The sequence below is a fragment of the Anguilla rostrata genome, chromosome 9 (assembly GCF_018555375.3).
Source record: "Anguilla rostrata isolate EN2019 chromosome 9, ASM1855537v3, whole genome shotgun sequence".
In the NCBI taxonomy this organism is placed as follows: Eukaryota; Metazoa; Chordata; class Actinopteri; order Anguilliformes; family Anguillidae; genus Anguilla; species Anguilla rostrata.
In genome coordinates, this window is record NC_057941.1 from 8,328,839 (window position 1) to 8,350,493 (window position 21,655).

General features: G+C 45.4%; 2 protein-coding genes across 2 annotated transcripts in view; both read left to right on the forward strand.

Annotated features, from left to right (window-relative positions):
• The first annotated feature begins 320 nt into the window (after nucleotides 1-320).
• On the forward strand, nucleotides 321-15,039 carry LOC135262810 (amyloid protein-binding protein 2). Its single transcript, XM_064350082.1, has 13 exons — nucleotides 321-751; nucleotides 3,606-3,694; nucleotides 4,293-4,444; nucleotides 4,907-5,030; nucleotides 5,307-5,475; nucleotides 5,602-5,691; nucleotides 6,545-6,612; nucleotides 6,714-6,819; nucleotides 7,949-8,073; nucleotides 8,293-8,378; nucleotides 9,219-9,409; nucleotides 10,223-10,388; nucleotides 10,657-15,039. The coding sequence occupies exons 1-13, from the start codon at nucleotides 614-616 to the stop codon at nucleotides 10,917-10,919; spliced, it is 1,767 nt and encodes a 588-aa protein (XP_064206152.1). The 5' UTR covers nucleotides 321-613; the 3' UTR covers nucleotides 10,920-15,039.
• A 3,727-nt stretch (nucleotides 15,040-18,766) lies between these two features.
• Nucleotides 18,767-21,655, forward strand: part of LOC135262811 (ubiquitin carboxyl-terminal hydrolase 32-like) — a 36,298-nt gene continuing 33,409 nt past the window's right edge. Inside the window, exon 1 of the mRNA XM_064350083.1 lies at nucleotides 18,767-18,943. Within this exon, the coding sequence (XP_064206153.1) occupies nucleotides 18,886-18,943 (58 nt within the window). The 5' untranslated portion in view covers nucleotides 18,767-18,885. The remainder of the gene's footprint in view (nucleotides 18,944-21,655) is intronic.

Consider the following 21,655-nt stretch of genomic DNA (forward strand, 5'->3'; position numbering starts at 1 on the left):
ACAAGCTCAGAATAATCAAATTGATCCAATCCAAGCGAATATTATTGAAAATGTGCAATTATGTGTAAATTATTATATGCAAATCCGGACTGATTTTCATCAATATTGTATTCAAAACCAACTTATTTTTTTCCAGAATAATAATAATTATTATAATAATATGAATAATAGGTTTATAACAACAACAACAACATCAATAATAATAATAATAATTATTATTATTATTATTATTTGACATATTATTAATGCATGGGCCGCTGTTGTTCAGAACAGGCGAGCAACGTCCTCCGCAACAGCAGAGAGCGTAACGTCATTACGTCAACTGGCACTGATGATGAAAATTGGGGAAAACAGGGGGGTGAAGAGGATTGGGTATACGGGGCTGTGGAGCAAATATGAAATGACGGTCAACGGTGTATTCGTGTTTGTATCTAAACATATTCATCGGGTTGCCCCTGTGTTGTAACCGGGAGGTAACTATATGTGGAGATACAAAGACAGCGATTTTAACTTGGCAACGTAGCTAGCTAGCTACGCAAGGACAGAAAGGAGGGGGCTGGTGCAAGGTAGCTAGCTAGCTAGTTGGCTAGCTAGATCAGAAAAGGAAAACAATATGGCCGCAGTGGAGCTCGAATGGATCCCAGAGACACTGTATAACACTGCTATTTCTGCCGTGGTGGACAATTACAGCCGATCGCGAAGGGATATCCGTTCCCTTCCAGAAAATATACAGTTTGATGTGTACTACAAGGTAAGAAAAGAACATAAATTTGAGTTTTAGTAGGCTAGCTGCAGGCCATACCCAGTTAGCTAACTATCCAGCTAGCTAACTAGCTACGTGACAGGCTGTAGTGTGTTAGTGGTTGACGTTAGCTTTCTTGCTAGGTAGCTAACATTAGCAGCTGCCTAACTGGTTTGGTCCCCCGGGCCTCGTCTTTGCAAGATAATAATGTTACATTTTGTATGTTTTACTTAAACGTCTGCACTACAACATGCGAAAATCGCGTGTCTGTATTTCTTATGTAGACCATTATGTCAATATGTATACTAATAGTTACTAACTTACTAGGTTGATGTCACATACGACTGCTAGCTATTGCTGCATAACTTCGCGCAAGCCAGACCGCTAACTTACCTATCCACATCTTGGCAACATATAACTACTAAGCGCTTTTATTCGTTCGTTGCTGGATAGATTGTCCCTAGCTGGACAGGGTAGCACGTCGCACGTCAATATTACAACACTGATGAATAGTGTTAGTTTCCATGAACGTGGACGTTACATGAATGCCCACTGTGTTTTTTCGTTAGCTAGATACTCGGTTAGCTAACATTTGCAAATTAGCTAGGTCGCTGTCACTAGCTAGCTACAGATTTAGCGTAAGTAGTTACGTTGCCTGAATTCGCATCAAACTATTTGTAGCCAGGCAACGGTAGATATTTAGCTATGCCAGCAGAAGCGAATTCTTACATGGATAATAGCGTAGTTATCGGGTTGTCGTCAGTCGAAAGCTATTTGATATGGAATCCAGTTATATTATGTATAACACGAATAACACCGGTAGGGGATGTATCGTGGGGAAGGAATAGGTAGAGGTAAATTGAGTCTCCCTTGTGTGTAATGACTACTATAGGGCCACTTTGTGTCGGGTAGCCAAGACAAACGGATGTAAACAAAGCCGCCCCAATACATTCAGCTATTGTCCGATTGAGATCTCCACAGATTTGGCTCGCGCACTAGTTTGCTGTCTAATGAATTACAGCTGTCTAGCCAGTTGAAAATATATTATGTAATTACATAGAGACATTGTTATTTTTGCCTATTGTTTTGTTGAACTGGAATTTTCACATACAAGGGCTCTATTCCAATTGAATGATCCCATCCCAATATGCTTGTTTAAATTTTTACTTCTACTTCTCCTACCCATGAAACACGTGGGGTTGTTTGTATATTATTCCTCATTTAGTGTTACGTGTACGTAATAGCCACGTTGAATCTAGTCTGAGTCACCTGGTTACATATGTGGCCATCCGCATTTGCAGAAATAGGAATGATGTCACTTGTATCTGTAATTTATGATGGTTTATAAGTGCGGAATAGTAAGTGGATTTTAAGTCATTTGTATGTCAGCAGATCAATTGTATGTCAGCAGTTTCTATTTATGGCTAAATTGAAGTCAGTACTAATTGAAAATTAATGTCTTGGGATAAGTTGTACACACTACAAGCAGAGTACTCTTCGAACCTCTCCCTCACTACCCATCTTCCGCCGTGGTCTGAAGACTTATCTCTTCAGACTATACCTGGACTAACTACCACCACTCTGTATATTTCATTCTAAATCCCCCCCCCCCCCCCCTTTTTCATGACAATCGTTACATGTTCCCCCATCCCAGCACTTTTTGGTAATTTGTATTTGTCCTAATATTGTAGCTTGTTCTTCTGCCTAGTTGGCTTGGCAGAGGTTAGGTCAGAATAGTGTTCACTGTGTGAACTAAACTGTGTTCTTGGCTAGAAATAGCTGTACAAAATGAGTATTGTATCTTATTGTAATGAGTAAAAACAAATGAGTAGTAAACAAAAAAAAGGTTGTTTAAGGGAACATTGGTGGCAAAGATGTACATTTAGCTTCTTGCATAAAGAAACAATATGTTCTATTTGATGGGGGGGGGGGGGGGGTTCATTAGAATATGACCTAAGTTTAGTTATTTCTGCTGTTGTGACATAATTAATTAGCAGGCTAGTAGCCCCATTCACACAGACTGGAGACCATGTTCCCCTTAGCCGGGCTGGTATTGTGAGAGTATATGTATTAATTGTCTTATTAATAAATCCTTAACTAGCTTGCCTTTTGGTTTACTTGGGCGCGTATCTCAATCACAACCCTTCTTGGTGGGACAGTCTGGAATTCGGGTCTTCGATTGTGCATTAAAGGCCATCTTTAGAAAGAAATGGTAACGTCGGATATGTGTTTGAATTTGTTTTTTTTAAATGTGCATTTTATATATATATTTATTTTGGAGTGTGTTATTCATAAAAGAAGTCCAAGCTTGCACTGCCAGAGAGTAGCTGATTTTGTCCCCTAACAGTTTCCAAGTACGTGATGGATTGGCTGGCTCCCCTCATTGCTGGGAAACGAAACGCTGCCTGTGCAGCAGTGCTGTGCCACTCTCTATCAGTCATCATCTGGCGTTCTGCTGAAGAGGCTTAAATCCAGATTCTGTTTAATTGACGGGGCGCGTTTCTGTTAGCGTGAGAGCCCTCGAGGAAGACTGCTCAGTGACAGAAACCTGTCTCTGCATACAAATGCCACCTCTGTCCCAGAATGACATCTCCTTTGAGGTGCTGGAGGTTTTTTTTTCCCCATGGCATTGGGAAGTAGGCTAAATTTAACTTCGAAATTAAAGAATTTGATTGGTTTTGAATAAAAACCCAGTGCTCTTAAGAAATGTAGAATTGCGTAAAATCTCACAGCGGCTTGTGCCACTCCCTCATTCTGTGGCTGGGAGAGTCATTAATGTATTACACCATGTCTCTCTCTCTTTCTCTCCCCCACCACCTCACCCCACCGCCCCGCCCCGCCCCGCCCCGCCCCTGTTCCACAGCTGTACCAGCAGGGCAGGCTGTGCCAGCTCGGTGGGGAGTTCTGCGAGCTGGAGGTCTTTGCCAAAGTCCTGCGCGCGTCGGACAAAAGGTACCCCGCGCCGCGCCTACGAGCCGACCTTTCGCACGCATTCCGGAACGCCGAGCGGAAAGTTGCGGGGCAGAAAGCCGCGCCCGTGCGGCCGCTGCGCCCGCGGCGGTGTGAATCCTGGACAAAGGCTGCGGCGTTCGCATTGTAACCACAGAAAGGCCCGTTACATTGTCTTCCCCTGTGGAATGCGCCTGTCCTTCATCATCCCCCTGCTTCGGTCCAGACCATTGTTTACTAGGAAGAATTGGGCATGGCCGGCTTCTTCATTTCATAACTGACGCATTTTGAAATGTGTCTTCAAAGTCTTTGTCACTTGAATAGTGTTACGGAAGAGAAGGCCGGGTTTGTTGCGTGGTGAATGGTAATATCGGGCCTTTATTTTGCGCAGAAACGGGTAAGCTGCAGCTTTAAGGGCGAAAGTTGGGAACGTGTGGGTTTTAAAAATGTGAAAAATTGCGTGCATTTTGGAAAAAAATTATTTCAGGCTGAAATGAATGACATGTTGAGGAATCCCGCAGTAGTGTGTGCGATGGCTTAATGCTGTGCTCCTGTGTTTGTGTGTTTGCGTGTGTGTGTGCGCGTGTGTGTGCGTGCGCAGACACCTCCTCCACCACTGTTTCCAGGCCCTCATGGACCACGGCGTGAAGGTGGCCTCGGTGCTGGCCAGCTCCTTCAGCCGCCGCTGCTCCTACATCGCCGAGTCGGACGCGCACGTCAAAGAGAAGGCCATTCAGTTCGGCTTCGTCTTGGGTGGGTTCGCCGCTCCCGGGGCCCGCCTCCCCGCTGGCCTTCTCCAGCTCGCGTCACGGGTTTCGGCCTCGGAGTGACGAAATGTTTCTTTGGGGCCCTAGGCACTGTCGCTGTAGTACTGCGCGTCCTCAGGCCGATTCCGTAACGTCGGGGGTGCGCGGCGAGGGCCTGATCCGTTTCGGGATTTTGTGCCGAAACTTTCTGCTCTCAGTTTCTCAGTTAGCTCGATCGTATCTTGATCTGAGATTTGCATAAACGTCGGCGACAGCTGCAGACTGCAGGTGTATCCGAAAGATTTTTCTGTGCTCAAGCACAGGAGCGAACCTGTGGAGTTTATAAGGCTGCGTGAAAACCCTAACTATGGTAATGGTTCGAGAAAGCAACGCCCCTTCAGGACTGGAGTTGCGCTCCCGGGCTTTACGTGGCGGCTCGCGGTAATGGCGGCTCTCTCTCTCTCGCCAGGCGGCTTCCTGTCGGACGCGGGCTGGTACGGCGACGCGGAGAAGGTGTTCCTGTCGTGTCTGCAGCTGTGCACGCTGCACGACGAGGTCCTGCACTGGTACCGTGCCGTGGAGTGCTGCGTGAGGTGAGGACCCTGCAGTCAGCCTCCCGCCCTCACAAAGCGGAGGAGTCAGCACGCTGGCCCCGCTCAGTGTTTCATTATCCACCAGCTCATTAGCAGTTCGTGCAATTATATCTCTGCAATTTACTCCTAACATTACAGAACCTTGAGCCATTCTGCTCACGTAGCTGTTTTGGAAACATGTAATCGTTTAGATAACGGAAACGACGTCGTGAATCTTGTCAGCGCGTTTTCATTTTCATTTTCCGTCGCCGGTGTGTCTCCGCCTCGGCCCCTCAGGCTGCTTCACGTGCGCAACGGCAACTGCAAGTACCACCTGGGGGAGGAGACCTTCAAGCTGGCCCAGTCCTACATGGACAAGCTGGCCAAGCACGGCCACCAGGCCAACAAGGCTGCGCTCTACGGGGAGCTGTGCGCCCTGCTGTTCGCCAAGAGCCACTACGACGAGGTAGGCCCCGGCCGCCGGCTCCTCAAGCCATCGCGCGCGGTATAGCCCTTTTGCAGACGGCCGCGCGGAATGACCTCCCCCCCCCCCCTCGGTGTGCGTCTCTAACCCCGCTGTTGTGTTTTCCAGGCGTACCGGTGGTGCATAGAGGCCATGAGGGAGATCACCGTGGGCTTGCCCGTCAAGGTGGTTGTTGACGTTCTGAGGCAGGCCTCTAAGGTAAGGTGGCCTCTCTCTCTCTCTCTCTCTCTCTCTCTCTCCCTCTCTCACGCGTGTCGCTTCGCCTTTCTCTGAAGCGGCCTTGGGGGAATCTCCTCGCCGCGCTTACGTGGAAATGTTTCCCTTTATCTCGGTCGCCTGATACCTCTCGCACGGTCTGTGTCCGTGCCGGAGTCAGAACAGCCGCATTATAAACATTCGGAACGGCTGACGGGTACAGAACTGATACCGCGTCTGCAAAGATCAGGCACAACGCAAGGCCATTCTGTTTCGCGTGCTGTGATGTCTTAGCAGCATTGGGATCGGTGGCAGAGCCGTTGTCTTTTAATATCTTTGTTACCACCAGATGTTTGGCCTGTTTTTGCTCGTGCTAAACAGAAAGTAAAACCTAAATCTCATGGGCTTGTGACTGTTTATATTGAAGGGGAGGAAATGCCTATTTGAGTAGAGTGTTCTATTTCAGAGTATTCTGAAATGGAATAAAAATCTATTTATAAGTATCTTTAAATGGAGAACATCTATGTACCATTGTTTAATGAAAGTAGTACTGAAGGTCTTGTCACTAATAACAATTCACAATAGTGGAAATATTTACTTCTGTTAGATCTCACTGATCACTGTGCGCATGGCAAGTAATAAGAAAATTGTGACATCAGGGCCACCATCACATTTACCTGAATTAAGCCAGCTGTGACCAATGAGCAGTTTCTGACCTGGTGCTATTCTGACATCAACACCGCACTTAGCGTCAAAATAAAAGCCTGGTAAATGATGTTAATGGGCGGTGCCTTTGGTGAGGCCGGTGTGAGCTGTGTGCAGTGCAGTGCTGGAGCTGACGCGTGTGTCCTTGCAGGCCTGTGTGGTGAAGCGGGAGTTCCGGAAAGCGGAGCAGTTGATAAAGCATGCGGTGTTTCTGGCCCGGTAAGTTTCACCCGCGTCGCTTTGAACGGGCTGCAGGGGCGACCGTTTCCCCGTTCGTTCGTGTCCTGACTGTACGCTTTCGGGTTTTTTTTTTTTTGCAGGGAACATTTTGGACACAAGCACCCCAAATACTCGGACACGCTTCTAGACTACGGGTTCTACCTGCTGAACGTAGATAACATCTGTCAATCTGTCGCCATTTACCAGGTGAGTCTGTCCACTCGATTCTGCGCTGGTTGTGGTTTCGGTTTGCTTGTTGTTGAGTTGAGGGTTGTTGTTAATTTTTACATGATCTACCAGGTTAAATTTCATTTGCAATAATTTGGTTTTAAGGTTATTCTGCAAATTTATTCATTGTCATGTGTCTGAAAAGTACGTTGAACTCTGGAGGGGGAAAAATATTTTTCCTTCTATGAATTTAACTGGTCTGACCGCTTACTTTATCAGTTTACTGTTGGAATATAACGATTTGTGTATTCCAGTTGCCAGAATACTCTAGGAGATTTCTGTACTGGTAGTAACATTGCTATGTGCTGCCATTGAGCACTGAAACCTGCTTGTTCAAATGCTTGTTTTCATGCAAAAACCTTACAGCGGTTTGACTGAATAACATCCAAAGTGAACAAGAAAATGCACACCTTGTTTGGCGAGGTGCAGACCAAGGCACTTGCAAGTAACACTGAAAAAGAGAGGTTGCACACTCTTCTCTGATGCAGTATTTAATAGCTAACACTTCTCCAGGAAGCTCTCTTTTCACACATATAGGTTGCTAACTTTGCATGAATCTTTGAGATGGACAGTGAAGATGATGTGACGTGTACACAGCTGAATATAACCGTAGAATTGTGACAAGGAACAAAAGCAATGAAGTAATAAGGAAATAGATCTCCAATATTTCTGAAGTCTATTCAATTGGAATTCATTCAGAAGCAGAGGAATCCGAGAAAAGAGTGAGCAGCCTTTCTTTTGCTGTTTTAATTGACTGAATAACATGACAAAGGAAGATACAGCAGCAATGGCCATATAAATGTAAACACATTTGGGTGCACTTTGGATCACAATAGTATTTGTATTTTCTTGCAGGAAAATATTTTTTTTTTGCAGTTCGAGAAAACATTTTGTATTGGGTTTAAATGTATGGGCTATTTTTTGCACGTGCTGGTGTGATGCAAATTGCAGTGAAGACTGTGCATTTCGGATGCTTATCTTTGAATCGTAAGGTGCTTTTTGTTATCCTCCCAAAACTGGAGAAAGGCTGTGATGTGGACTGGGTCCGCATCACCTCGTCACCCCTGAAGTTGAGCTGTTTGTAATGCGTGCTCTCGCTCGATTTCAGACGGCCCTGGACATTCGGCAGTCCGTCTTCGGGGGGAAGAACATCCACGTGGCCACGGCGCACGAGGACCTCGCGTACTCCTCTTATGTCCACCAGTACAGCTCTGGTAAATTTGACAATGCACTGTGAGTATCCTCCTTCTTTTTTTTTCCCCACTCTGAGGTCGTTTGGTTTAAGAGTCTGTTTATTAAATTTATACTCCCAAAGGGGGAGGACTTCTCGAGCTTGCTTGGTTGGTGAAATTTCGTTGTTGTTTTCTTTTCTCAGAAATGTTTTGTTGCGCCTCTCAGAATGTGTGCTAACGCTCTTTCCCCCACTGGGCTGTTCTGGGACCGCTCTCTCAGATTCCACGCAGAACGTGCCATAGACATCATCACTCACATTCTACCCGAAGACCATCTACTGCTCGCCTCGTCCAAAAGGGTGAAAGGTACCGCGAGTCACCGCCTTTCACAATCAGTCCTATTTACAACCATAGAAAATATTTACTGAATCCTGTGAGTGAATCCTGTGAGTGAGTGAGTGAATCCTGTGAGTGAGTGAGTGAGTGAGTGAGTGAGTGAGTGAGTGAGTGAGTGAGTGAGTGAGTGAGTGAGTGAGTGAGTGAGTGAGTGAGTGAGTGAGTGAGTGAGTGAGTGAGTGAGTGAGTGAGTGAGTGAGTGAGTGAGTGAGTGAGTGAGTGAGTGAGTGAGTGAGTGAGTGAGTGAGTGAGTGCAGTTTCTTTTCTTTGCTTCTGGCTAAAGTAGTTGTGAGGGCACTGTAGTGAACCCAATGGACATTTGTAGCTCTTAGGGGGTGCTGTAGAGTCCACTAAATGAGCCAATGTGTGTAGGTCAAAGGATGTGATGTTGTGAACATTCAGGTAACTGTTTAGTATCCTAGGCTTAGTATCCCATCCTATGAGTATCCTTATTGTATCCTATCCTGTGGTGAGAAGATTAAGTATAGTGCACACTCTGTAAAGGAAGAATTTGCTTTAAGTGAATCACCACTTGTGTACTATATAATATAGTATTAGTGGAAGTCGGGGTAGGTGTTGTAGTGCACATTCAGTGAAAGATTCATGTCTCATTTATACTTTGTACAGTCAATAGTGCAATAGTGAGACATGTCTGTAGAGGTGCTGCATTGAAATATTTGTGTATAAATAGAAGTAGTTTACAGACGCTCAATTATGTCCTCAGGCTTGACTGGGTCTTCTAGTGCGCCCTCCATTGCATCTGTATTGCACCCTCATCACTAAATGTAAATGATATTTGTTTCCCCTTAGCCCTCATCCTGGAGGAGATCGCCATCGACTGCCACAACAAAGAAACGGAGGAGAGGCTGCTGCAGGAGGCGCACGACCTCCACCTCTCCTCCCTCCAGCTGGCCAAAAAAGCCTTCGGGGAGTTCAACGTCCAGACTGCTAAGCACTACGGCAACCTGGGCCGGCTCTACCAGTCCATGCGCAAGTTCAAGGTGAGGGGGGACACTCTCACTTTGACACAACCCAACGAAGGGGTTTCTCCTTGAGCCATAAGCCCCTTTTCCTCCGGGTGGCTGGGAACTGAAAGCGGGCAGGAACTATCCACAACGTAACTAAAAGAGGCTAATGATAGCGTACATTTTCACAGCAATTGTGGTTTTAATCTAACGTTAGTTGTAATCCCGTGTGTGTGTGTGTGTGACTGTGTGTGTGTGTGTATATAGTATACGCCTCAATTTTAGATTTGCAATCATACAATTCTTCCAGGGCACCATAATGTTTGGGACAAGTGGCTTCACAGGCATTTCTGATTAGTCAGGTGTGTTCAATTGCTTCCTTAGTGCAGGTATAAGAGCGCTTTCAGGATCTAGTCTTGGTTGTAGGCTTTTGATTATTTGAATTTTTCAACATGAGGAGTTCTGCCAGTGAAAGTCAACGAAGCCATTATGAGGCTGAGAAGCTAAAAGAAAAACAGCCAGAGACATCGGCCAAACCTTAGGCTCACCTAAATTTACTGTTTGGAACATCATTAAGAAGAAAGAGAGCCCTGGTGAGCTCATAAATCACGGAGAGCCTGGTCAGCCAAGGAAGACTGTATTTCCTGTGAAGCTGTGTTTGTTTGCTCTGTTTCTTGTATCCTCGCAGAATCTAATTAAACTCATTAGTTCAGTGAAGAACTTTTGCACCAATAATTGCTTGCTGCAAATTAGCCTGCTCTCCCAGTGCAGTTCTTGTGAATTGTCTCCATCGTGGGTTTGTGGGATGTTGGGCGGACGGTTCTAACGGAGATCCCGTTGGCGTTTTAGGAGGCGGAGGAGATGCACATCAAGGCGATCCAGATCAAGGAGCAGCTCCTGGGCCAGGAGGACTACGAGGTGGCCCTGTCCGTGGGCCACCTGGCCTCGCTCTACAACTACGACATGAACCAGTACGACGACGCCGAGAAGCTGTACCTGCGCTCCATTGCCATCGGTGAGGGGGGGGGAAGGATCTTGCTTGATATTCAGAGATTTACCCAGCATTTTATTGCTGGAACGCAACAGCGGGGCCAGCCCTACAAACGCGAATGTCTGTGACCGACTGACTGAGTGACTGACTGACTGAGTGAGTGATGAAGTTACACCATTGGTCGGCCGGATGAAGTGTGTTAGGTCCAGCCGTATACTAGGTTTCGACCTGGTCTTGTTACTAGCATTCCCTTACCGTTTGTGCGTTTGTGTGTGTGTCTAACCCCGCTCAGGTAAGAAGCTGTTCGGCGAGGGCTACAGCGGACTGGAGTACGACTACAGGGGCCTGATTAAACTGTACAACTCTGTGGGGAACTATGAGAAGGTGTTTGAGTACCACAACATTCTGTCCAACTGGAACCGCCTGAGGGACCGGCAGTTTGCGGTGGCCGACGCCCTGGAGGACGTCAACACCAGCCCGCAGGCCACCGAGGAGGTGGTGCAGTCCTTCCTGCTGTCGCAGGGCCACGGGGCGGGGCACGGCTGCTTGGGCTGAGCAGGGCGACACGTCTTCACTCACACACACACCAACACACACACACTCACATTAATACACGCACTCATACATGAATACACACACACAAACACACACACACTCACATTAATACACGCACTCATACATGAATACACACGCACGAACACACGCATACATGGGGACACACACACGCACTCACACGCATACATGAACACACAAACGCACACACTCACAGACACACACACATATGCATACATAAACACACACGCACACACACAACACACACTTGCACAGCACTCACTCACTTGTGCAAACACACACACTTTCGCGCATACTCTCACACAATACTCACTGGCACTGACACACACACACACACACACACACACACACGGAACACTCATTCACACACAGACAGACCTATCTGCCGGGCCCCCTGGGGCTTGGACCGCAGTGGGACATCTGGTTGCCGGGGAACACGGGAGCTGCCCATCGAACCTTGGACCTGTCTCCTCGCCCTCACCAGCAGCCTCTCTCCCTGCCCGTTTGCCTGATGCCATTTTACTGACCCCAGATCAGGCACTTTGGCCTCTGGAAGTTGGCCGGTGGGATTCTGGCCATTGATCCCCACGTTGGAGGGGACAAGTTACAGAAATTTGTCAGTTTCAGTGGAGCACCTAATTTTGCATGATTGTAGAGATGTGCGACTTACCCTAATGGACCAGTCTTTTTTGTTTTTGAACACCTGCTTCTTAATGGGTTTCCTTTAAAAGAATATGAGAGCTCTGCCTGGTCCTGAACAAGCACTAGAAAATGACATCTAATTTTACATACACAAAAAAAAAAAAAAAAACAAACTCATTTGGACCAGTATGTTACTTTTTCTACTCTAGTGAATTCTAATGAATTCGTTGGACCAGTGGCTTGTACACATTTGAAAGTGTTTTTGTTTTTCATGAGGGGGAATGATTTCTGCCTATTTGTAGTTAGTTTTATGGTGAATGTAAATGGCAATAATTTCCAAATGTTTTAAACCATAGTTTGTCGTTGTAAAAAAAAAAAAAAAAGGAAAGAAAAAAAAAACCTCCAAAAAATAAACTGATAGGGTTTTCATCCCTGGCGCAAGGCCTTGTGTGGCGGCCAGGTAGAGGTGCTATTGAGACAGGGAGGGGTTTTAAGGAGGGCGTCGCTGGCACGCGCTGGCAGTGTGGCGGGTCGACACCGGGCAGGCGGTCCCGCGCGGCGCCCGTTCCGGCCCCGTCTCCCCGGGCCCGCCGCCCGCCGAAATAAGACAGGTGCGCGGCTCTCGCGGTCCAGCGGAGACCGCTAGGACTCTGCTTCGCCCAGCCAGGGGGGCGTGGCCTATCGTAGCATTGCAGGAATGCCGCCGCCGTCGCCGCCCCCCACGCTCCCCTCCGAACGGGCCTCGGAATTGGGATTCCTCTGCTCGAGACCCCTCGTCCACTGCGGACATGGCCCCGCATCATTTGGCCGTCTGCCCACCATCCCACCCATCCCATGGGTCCTGGTAGGACATGGCCTGCCTTCAGCAAGCAGAGAGTAAGCAAGTCGGCTTGCAATTTAAAGAATAAAAATAAATAACTAGATAGTGAGGAAAATGGCGATGAGCCAGAGCTTTTGTTGGGAAAGGTCACATGGTGAAGGATTCCATGGTTACACCCCACCGTTTCTCTGAGTTACGCAGATAGAGCTCATTCCCCCATCCCAATTTGTGTCAGCACTCACCAGGTCTTTGATTGTGAAGTAGCCATTTTTTGTTGTGCAGAATTGACCAGCCTTGCCCTGGCTGCAGTGCGGTGACCAGTGCCGTTTGTCTACGATGTGGTTGGTGTCTTTCGAGGTGGCAAACGTAGTTTCTGCTGTTCTTCTCTCGCGCGTTGCGAGGCCCGGCCCCAGCCGCCAGCTGAAGTCTAAGCCTTAGCCTTAAAGGACACTCAGCCCACGCCCCTCCCCCCCACCAGAGACTGGAGGTGTCGGGAAGCTCCGCCCCGCCCACCAGCGGAAGCTTTGGCGGCCAGCGCCGCGAGCGGGGTTGCTCCCCTGGGGAGGCTGGCTGCCCGCTCAGTGCGGGCCACTGCGAGGATGCAGGTCACCCTGCCGTCACTAAACGAAAGGGAGAGATGGCTCTGCATGTGGGGGGGAGTTATGGGGCAACGTTGGGACGGCATCTGTAGGTTTGCGGTGGACAGACGTGGACCCTGGAGACAGTGAAAGGGGAGTATAGGCAAAGACACCGGGAGGGATCTTTTACAAAAAGCTGTGATCTCGCTTTAAAGTGCATTTCCAATTCATTGATGAGTTGGACGTGAAGCTTCGAGAAGGGTAATTCATAACTCCCCCCCCGTCCCCCCCCACACACACACTTAATATTTGACAATAATCCGTAATGTTCAATAATGCTAATGCTTTGTTTCTGAATAACAGGCTAAATATGACCTAATCCAGCTGTTGGCTCGCCGCTCCTCAAGCACATGGCTTGTGGTAAACTGAGCCCCGAAGTGTCCCGTGAGGACAGTCCTCTCTTAAGGGAGCCCAGACTCGCGGGGGGGAAACCCAGCACACGTTCACGTGTGTCTCCTCCCTCCCACCTTTATTTATTACAGTGTGAGAAGTGTAGCCCTGAATGCTTATTGGTGAATGTTAATTTAAGGGCTTTGCATACCTCAAGTGGTATTTTTGATTTTTCTGCGTGAATGAATCGGGACGGGTCACCCTCTGCCCTGGGCCCTCGCAGAGGAGGAGATGGATTGCTGTGATTTCTCTTCTGCCGGTGTCGACAGAACCCGTTCGCTCGTTTTCTTGAGTGATGAAGGGTAGTCTGCCTCAGATTACCCGCGTTCAAAGTCTGTAACTGAATCGGAGTTGTAGGAGCGTACGGATTGTTGTTTTGTTTTTTGCGAATGCACATTCTACGGGCAGATTCGTCTTTTGCGCCACGCGTTTTTTGTCCGACGACACCCGTGCAGCAGAGGAGTTTACACGCGCGCGCTTGCGTTCGATATATTTCAAACTGTCCACACAGTTGCACAAGTATTAGACGGAATGCTCGACCCTTACAGAATACAAGGGTGATAATCCTCCTGTCCTGGACGTGCAAACGTAGCAGCGGTCGGAGGGGGGTATTTTACACTGTGCCTCTTTTAAACGGGCAGGAGGGTAAATGTCATTCATGCACTCATGCTTACCGGCAAGCAACTTTTTGTTGAACATCATTAACACATTGTGCAGTTCTGCAGTACGGATGGAGCTACTTGCTTGATTTCATTGTATTTTTTTTTTTAATTTTTGGATTCAGCTCCCACACACACACACACGCACGCAGAGGACTGGATTTGTGTGCCGGCCACAGTGTGCAGTGGAGTGACTTCACGAGGCACGCTGTCGGAGGGTCCCGTTTATAGAGTACACTGTGCCCGTAGCTGCACTGTTTCGGGCGCACCACACACACACAGACGAGCTCTTTAGTGACGGGAGTGGCCTTACCGAGTGATTTGAAGTGCACACATCTCCCTGAAGTTGACCCCAAAAATGTTTGCATGGAAGACGGGTTCTGCCACTTAATATTTTAACATTTTCCCCCCATATCCGTGTTTTTTCTCTCTGCTGAACTCATTCAGAGCAGTACAGTGTTCATTATAAAGATGAATTTATTTTGAAGTTATATTGCACATATTCTAAAAGTTCAATGAGAGTGCAGAAGGCTGTGTTTGAAGATAAATAGTTTTTAGTCCACATTAATACTAATATTTTCTGTGATTATTTTCCCCCATCCATGTTGTAACATTGGTGATTCGGATATCCTCAACTCCCAAAGAGACGAAGGGACACGGACACACGGTTCTGAGTTGTCAGGCACTAAAGTATCCGCTCAGAAATCTCCATTCGTAATGCCACAGTGAGCTTGTGTATAGATAGACTTTGCTACTGTTTTAACTTTTTTTTTTTTTTTTCCTGTTTGCTTGTGTACAAAAGATAAATGCAGATTGCAGCAGAATCCTAACTCCATACCGTCTGCTGTGCAGTGTAACCATGAGATCATATTAAACTTGTTTGTAACCAACATTGTGAATTTCTGTAACTATTGTTAAAGGAAGAAATATGCTAAATATATAGTCATACAGAGTTTTGTAGACTTTCTCTTTTTCTGCCTCCCAGTGTTTTGGTAAATGTCTAATTTTGAGGAATTATATTTTCTGAAAATGTGCAATTCCACGTATTTGTCCTTTTAAGTGGTGTGCGAACTGTTTGGTTCATTTTTCATTTAAATATTTTCGTTGTTCGGTTGAGTGAACAGGACATTCCAGTGCACTGTTTTATCATTCGAGGTTTGTTTGAGTAGTTGTCAATTTAATTGAAACCAAGAAAGTTTAGTTTGTGCACACTACTATGCAGTAATTCCTGAGGATAATTTAAGCAAATCAAAAAAAAGGTGCATTGCTTAAAAGTGTAGATGACAGACATTAACAACTCCCCTATAGTGGATCATCCTTTGTAAACTGGACACGTTTGGAGTCATGAATAGTGAATATCGACCTTACTCGTATTACCGTTGTGAGGGAGCACGATTTGATTAGCGGTCAAGGGCTACAGACGGTCGATTTGTTCATTCTGCAGTGAAAATGTTATTCATCTACTGTGAAGTTTCCTTACTGCCTTTCAGCCTACATACAGTCTATGCTTTCAGCCAACCTGGACTGCGCTTACTTTCCAGATCCACTAGAGGTCGTAAATGGTACCTTTCTTTGAATGGTGCAGACCAAGAGCTGATACTTGAGATACTTGAGAACTTTGTGACGGTACAAGTAATGTTTAGGTTACTTTAAAAATGACAGCCCTAATTCCATTAATCAACAACAACAACAACAACAACAAAAAAGCCAGTACATGTTATCACACTGTAACCTGCCTGGGCAAACAGATAGGTCAACATGCATAGATTCTACAAGTCTCTGGAACTCTACTGGAGCGATGGAACACCATTCGTCCAAAAGATATTCCCTAATTTGGTGTTTTGATGATGGTGGGAGAGCGCTAACGCATCAGTCCAAAATCTCCCATAGGTGTTCAACGGGGTGGAGATCTATTTTCATACTCATCAAACCATGCAGTGATCCCTCGTGCCCTGTGGATGGGGGCATTGTCATCCTGGAAGAGACCACTCCCATCCAGACAGAAAAGTTTGTCGTAGGAGAAAGGTGATCACTCAGAACAACTTTGCATTTATTTGCAGTGACCCTTCCCTCTAAGGGGATAAGTGTACCCAAACCATGCCAGGAAAATGCCCCCCACAGCATAACAGAGCCACCAGACCCCGTCACTGTAGGGGTGAAGTATTCAGGCCTGTATCGTTCTCTTGATGTACGTAAAATGCAGTACACCTGTATGGAAGTATCTGCATTCGTTTTGTTTCTCCACTCATTTGATCAGGTTTTTCCTTTCCTATCAGCCCCTTAAAGGCAATACGCAGGATTTCTTTCCTTGCTTCGCTCCTGTGTTTACAATCAAAACAGTCTCCACCTCCTTTCTCAACCCTGCCCAGTGCCCACACCCCCAAGATGCCGCTCATGCACGCAAAAGAAACAAGTGGATGATTTGCTCTGGCTAGCTATGTCGTTAGTTTTTGTATTGCAGTCTGCTGGAATGTCTCTCTCAAAAATACTGCAATGGCAGTTCATACATGCCTGTCAGATAATCACAAGCATTCCAAAATGCCTGACTGACATATCCGATGGAAAAAACTTCCACTTCACTGTCACATGCAGCAAAGTTATGAGGTAGCTGGCTTTAGTGTTTGTTGTTTTATTTTGGGCGCACCGACATTTGATTGGCTTGTGGTATTGAAGCGGTCAATAAAACATAGATAGATAAACCACTGATTACTGCTTTAATGTTTCAGCAAGCAATAGCACACCCCATCTCCTCCTAAAAAGGGGTGTTCCTACCCCAAGCTGGTGCTTTAATTGATCAAGCAGTGAGTTTATTGCAGGGTCACAAGAGGAAGGGAACAGGTACTTAATTATGCCTGTGTTGACCAGGAAATGTTAATGGAGAACGTGACTCAGCAGAGGGTCAGTCCTGTAGTCAAGAAGCCAGAGGCTCTGAACGTTCCTGTGTCACGTCCCAAACACACAAGCAAGAACTGGTGCGAACACAGAAACAGATTGCCAGTGCATCATATTAATACCTGAGCATGGTTGTTTTATAATATTTTCAAGGTGAAAATCCTGCATAGTATGCCTGTAAAAACCGCAACAGAGTGTCAAAATAATGGGAAATATTTCCAAAATGCAGGTAGGCTAATAGGAGTCTCTAAATTGCCCATAGGTATGAGTGTGTGAGTGAATGGTGTGTGTGCCCTGCGATAGATTGGTGACCCGTCCAGGATGTATTCCTGCTTCTCACCCAATGCATGCTGGCATAAGCTCCAGCATTCCCCACCACTCTGCCATTGATAAGTGAGTATAGATAAGGGATCTATGGATGGATGTTTGCTAGTTGACCAAGAAAACATGTTGTCCTCATCTGTATAAATGTAACAGCTGTTACACTTATGCCTCCTCTGAGTTGATATAACAACGTTATTTTTTGCTGTGCTATGTTTATAGAATGGCATCTAAAGGGAAAGCGAGAGGTAGTATCCAGGGAGGTCATGGAGAGGGCTTTTGATTTGGAGATTATAGGGGCACTAGTTGGTGTTGAAAACCATCTACATCTAGTGTCCTTTTTGGAGACCTTTGGCATTATATTCATTAAGGTGTTTGACTTTTTTAATTAGTTCAGTGTTTAGTGTTAAATGTGTTCAGCTAATTTGCTTGCTTTGTGGACACAGCATCATCTTCTGGATGCTCAAAGTGATTAATGTAAAAGAAACAGCCACCTGGTCAAAGGCATTTATAATAAGGACACACCAGATTGGTCTTTATATTTATAAAGTTACCTGGGTATTAACAAACAGATAAAATCAGCTTTCCATGTCGATTTGGACATTACCACAACTAACTTAACGGTAAGTTACGAAGCTGCTTGTGCGTCAATGTTTGAGCGCAGTCTTTTTTCATAAATAAAGCTCCATGCTTCGTAAACTGATGATGATTATAGGGTGTTTTCATTTACTGTTACAATTATTCCGCCCATCTGGTACAATTATACCGACTAGAATGAATGTAACCACACTGCTTGTACTTTGGTTTAAATTGTATCCGACTCGATCAAGTTATTAACGTAACTGAAACGGCTAATGACTACTAACATGATAAAGCTGGTTGATGTAAAATTTCATAGTGCTAGGCTAAATATTTTCTGAGTAAATGAGCGAAATCCGAAAACTGTTACATACCAACTCTCCCCTAATACTCATGCTAGTAAAATATCCCCATGTAGCCTAATTAATGTAGGCTAATTTTGGTGGCCTAGCTACCAGATATGTGCGCTCGTGTGAAAATATTACATATTAATGACAGCAAGATAATGGTATTATATTATAGAATATTCAGTCCTTTTGGAATCTTGACGTGTTTGCATCTCTTCACCTCTTCGACGTGTAAAGCGGTCCTTAAATTGCTGTGTGTAGTAGTGTTAAACCTGTTACTATTGTCTTGATTTAAAATGTTCCTAAAATGTGTCAAACTCATGGAGCTGTATAGTTATATGGCATGTCCCGCCACGGCGTAAAGTTGGCATATGGAATACTTGATACCTACCAGCCCAATCTTAAAACGTGAATTATGTAGCCGCAGCTGTCCCCTTAGAGTCGCCCTAAAAATGTCCCTTACTGAACCAATATGGCGACGGTGTGATGTCGCTGGCTCTCCTTGTCATGTGATTTGTTGGAGCATTGTTCACGTGATTAAGCATGGAGGCGTTGGCGATGAGAAGCGTCATTCGTCGAAAGGGGATTGGGAACATCCACACAATAAACGAAGAAGGCAACAGGCACCTTTTTCTCACGTTGGTGTGAAATGAGGGCAACATGGGGGCCAAAGAGTCAAGTTTAGGTTTTTTATCGTATGATGAGGCCGTCAAGAGAGGTAAGTGTGGGCTTTAGCTTCCTAAAATAAGGACACTGTTTCGCGAGTCAGCTTGCTAACGTTAGCCTGACTGTCAAGAGCTGTCAGGGGATGGATAAGGTGAGACTGTAGTGTTTGCTTGCTAGCAAACGTTAGCTAGTGAAGACCTAAGACGAAGTACAATAGCTTACCAGCTGTCACTGCGTTTGTTTAACGTTACAGTTTCGATGTTACATTGTTGTAGCAGCGAGTTAGCTAGCTCTGTCACTTCATTGTCCTCTGGTTAAAGAGACAGCTAACGTCAATGGTGCTGTTGTCAACATTGAATCGTTAAGAAAATGGCATCATTAACGAATTAGCAAATATCTCACATTAGTTGTCATTAACTAGACTAGCGAATCCTCCACTCCATTAGCCAACTAATAGTAGTAGCTACATATTTTAGCTAGCTAGCTGTGTAGGTCTACTCATGTTTTCTATGTTGTCAACAGCCAGTCTAGCTAGCTAGTTGCTAACAAGTTTACGCACGAGCCAGATAAGACACGAGTTTACCTCGCAGGGTGCTCAGGGCGTTTTTTAGTTACCAGCTGGCAAATTGACGCTATCTATGACAGTTTGCTAAATGCTAGCCGTTCCTTCGCGTAAGCTAGCTAGCTTATTTTCGTATAACATTATTTTAAAGATTGCCGCTGAACATCCCTCATGGGTTGAAGAGATCGCACCAATACTAGCAAGCTAACACGTATGCAATGCACTCATTAGGAATTCGTAATATCTGGCGTGGTTGCTACTTGGAAGATGCTTTTCCTGGAATTGTGTATCAAAGAATGCAGTTTGTTGTATCTGAGGCTTAGGTGTGTCACTGCAAGGCCTGTCAGAAAAGGTCAAATAAAATATACCGGTTTGGTATGTTATTGTTCGTTAATAAATAAGATTAGTTTTAAACTTCCATTATCCATGTATTTAACTCCGGAAATTAACATTTGATACGCTTTCTAATCTAGTCCCGACCTTAGGGCGGTGCGTGAACCTCTGGTCCTGTGTTTGTTGATTTCCTTTTTTTGTTTTGGAAGTGATGGGAAAAGTGATTCTTCATAGACTCCATAATGGGTGGTACTATCCTGCCCCGTCAATAACCAAGTCCTGGCAAGCAATCAAACCGCCTTGCCTCCAATCTACAGAACGATAATTGGTTAAAAACAGCCAGTCATTAATTGGATAAGAGGGCACCACCCATTTTGGGGTTCACAAAGTCTCATTCACCCATCACTATAGATAGGTTTGATTGAACTGCACCGACCTTGGCAGAAACATTTATTTATATTTTAATCTCATTTTTATTCTCATTATATTTTACTTATTTTTTTCCTTTAATAAAATATTGTCTATCCATTGGATATGAAATGTGCAGTATAATAAGCTTGCCTTGCTCAGCCCTTGCCAAGTACGGGCTGCAGGGTCTTTGTGAAAGTAGTGTGGAGGAGGAAGTGCTATGGTAACCCAAATACTAATAAAGGTATTTCTTCAACTTATTCTAGCTCATTTTTTCCCTCAAAAACAAAAAATCAGTATTCATATTTACGCTTGTTTATTTAACTGAGTCACATTCTCCATTAACATTTCCTGGTAATGGGTACGGAATTCATGAATTATAATTTTTACCCTTCAATATTTTTAGGACCTGGAATAGAATAATTACTTTGCTTCACAGAGATATCATTCTCGAATTTGCTTATGGTGCACATACTAGCTAATAAGCAAATTGGTTTACTAAACACGTTTATATGTTTCATTTATTTGCACAAATTCACCTCAGTAAAAGAGGTGAATTTTATTGTTCAATAAAAGATCAGTTAATTGTTAGTCTGGACAAGGCCGGGATATGCTATTTGGTACGAGGTATACAAACAGCACATTTCACTTGAAAAAAATCAGTATGAAAAATCAGTATGTTAAAAAAAGAGTTGGCTATTATTAATAGTGCTCTCAAATTTTACTGAAGTGTTTTTTTCATTACCTGATATGTTTTCTTGCAGACCTCCACATTCCCAAATGTCACATGCACAGCCAGTCTGATAAATAATAATCGTGGTAAATGATTAGGTGCAGTGGGCCTCATGTTCTAGTTCCTGATATTTCATATCAGTGCAGTCGAAAGTGGGGCAAGATAATGGAGGAAGTATCATTTCATTTCTGTCAGTAATTATGCTTCTTGAGCAGCCCTTTTAGCATTCTAATGGGAAGTTGACCGTTTTCAACTGACGACTTCTCACACCCATGGTGCACCCACAGAAATGCTGTACCGCTCACTTACTGTAACTGGTCCACTGTTGTACCATCATAAATGAAAGCACAAATGCGATGCAGCAGTGTTTTCGCAGCGGAGAGAAAACGCACCTCGCGTTAGCCTGTTCCCTTTGAATGCGCTAGCAGGGACGAGAGGCAGGATACGTATGCGGGGGGAGGGGGAATCTCCTTGGAGATTCTGAATGGCAGCGGAGACTGTCACTGAAAATGCCGGCAGTGGCTCGGAGGCTGCCTGTCGGACAGCCGCTGGGCGCTGCTGAGACGGGGGAAGCATCCTCGTGCGCTGTGCCGTGCTGTGAATAACGCTTTCCCGTGCGCCGCGGTCTTCTCTTGTTTTCTGTCCTCTTAGCGGGTGATGGTGTTTAAGGTGAGGAGAACAAACCAAAGCCGTCACAGTAGATGTCAAAAACTGTGACATACTGCTTT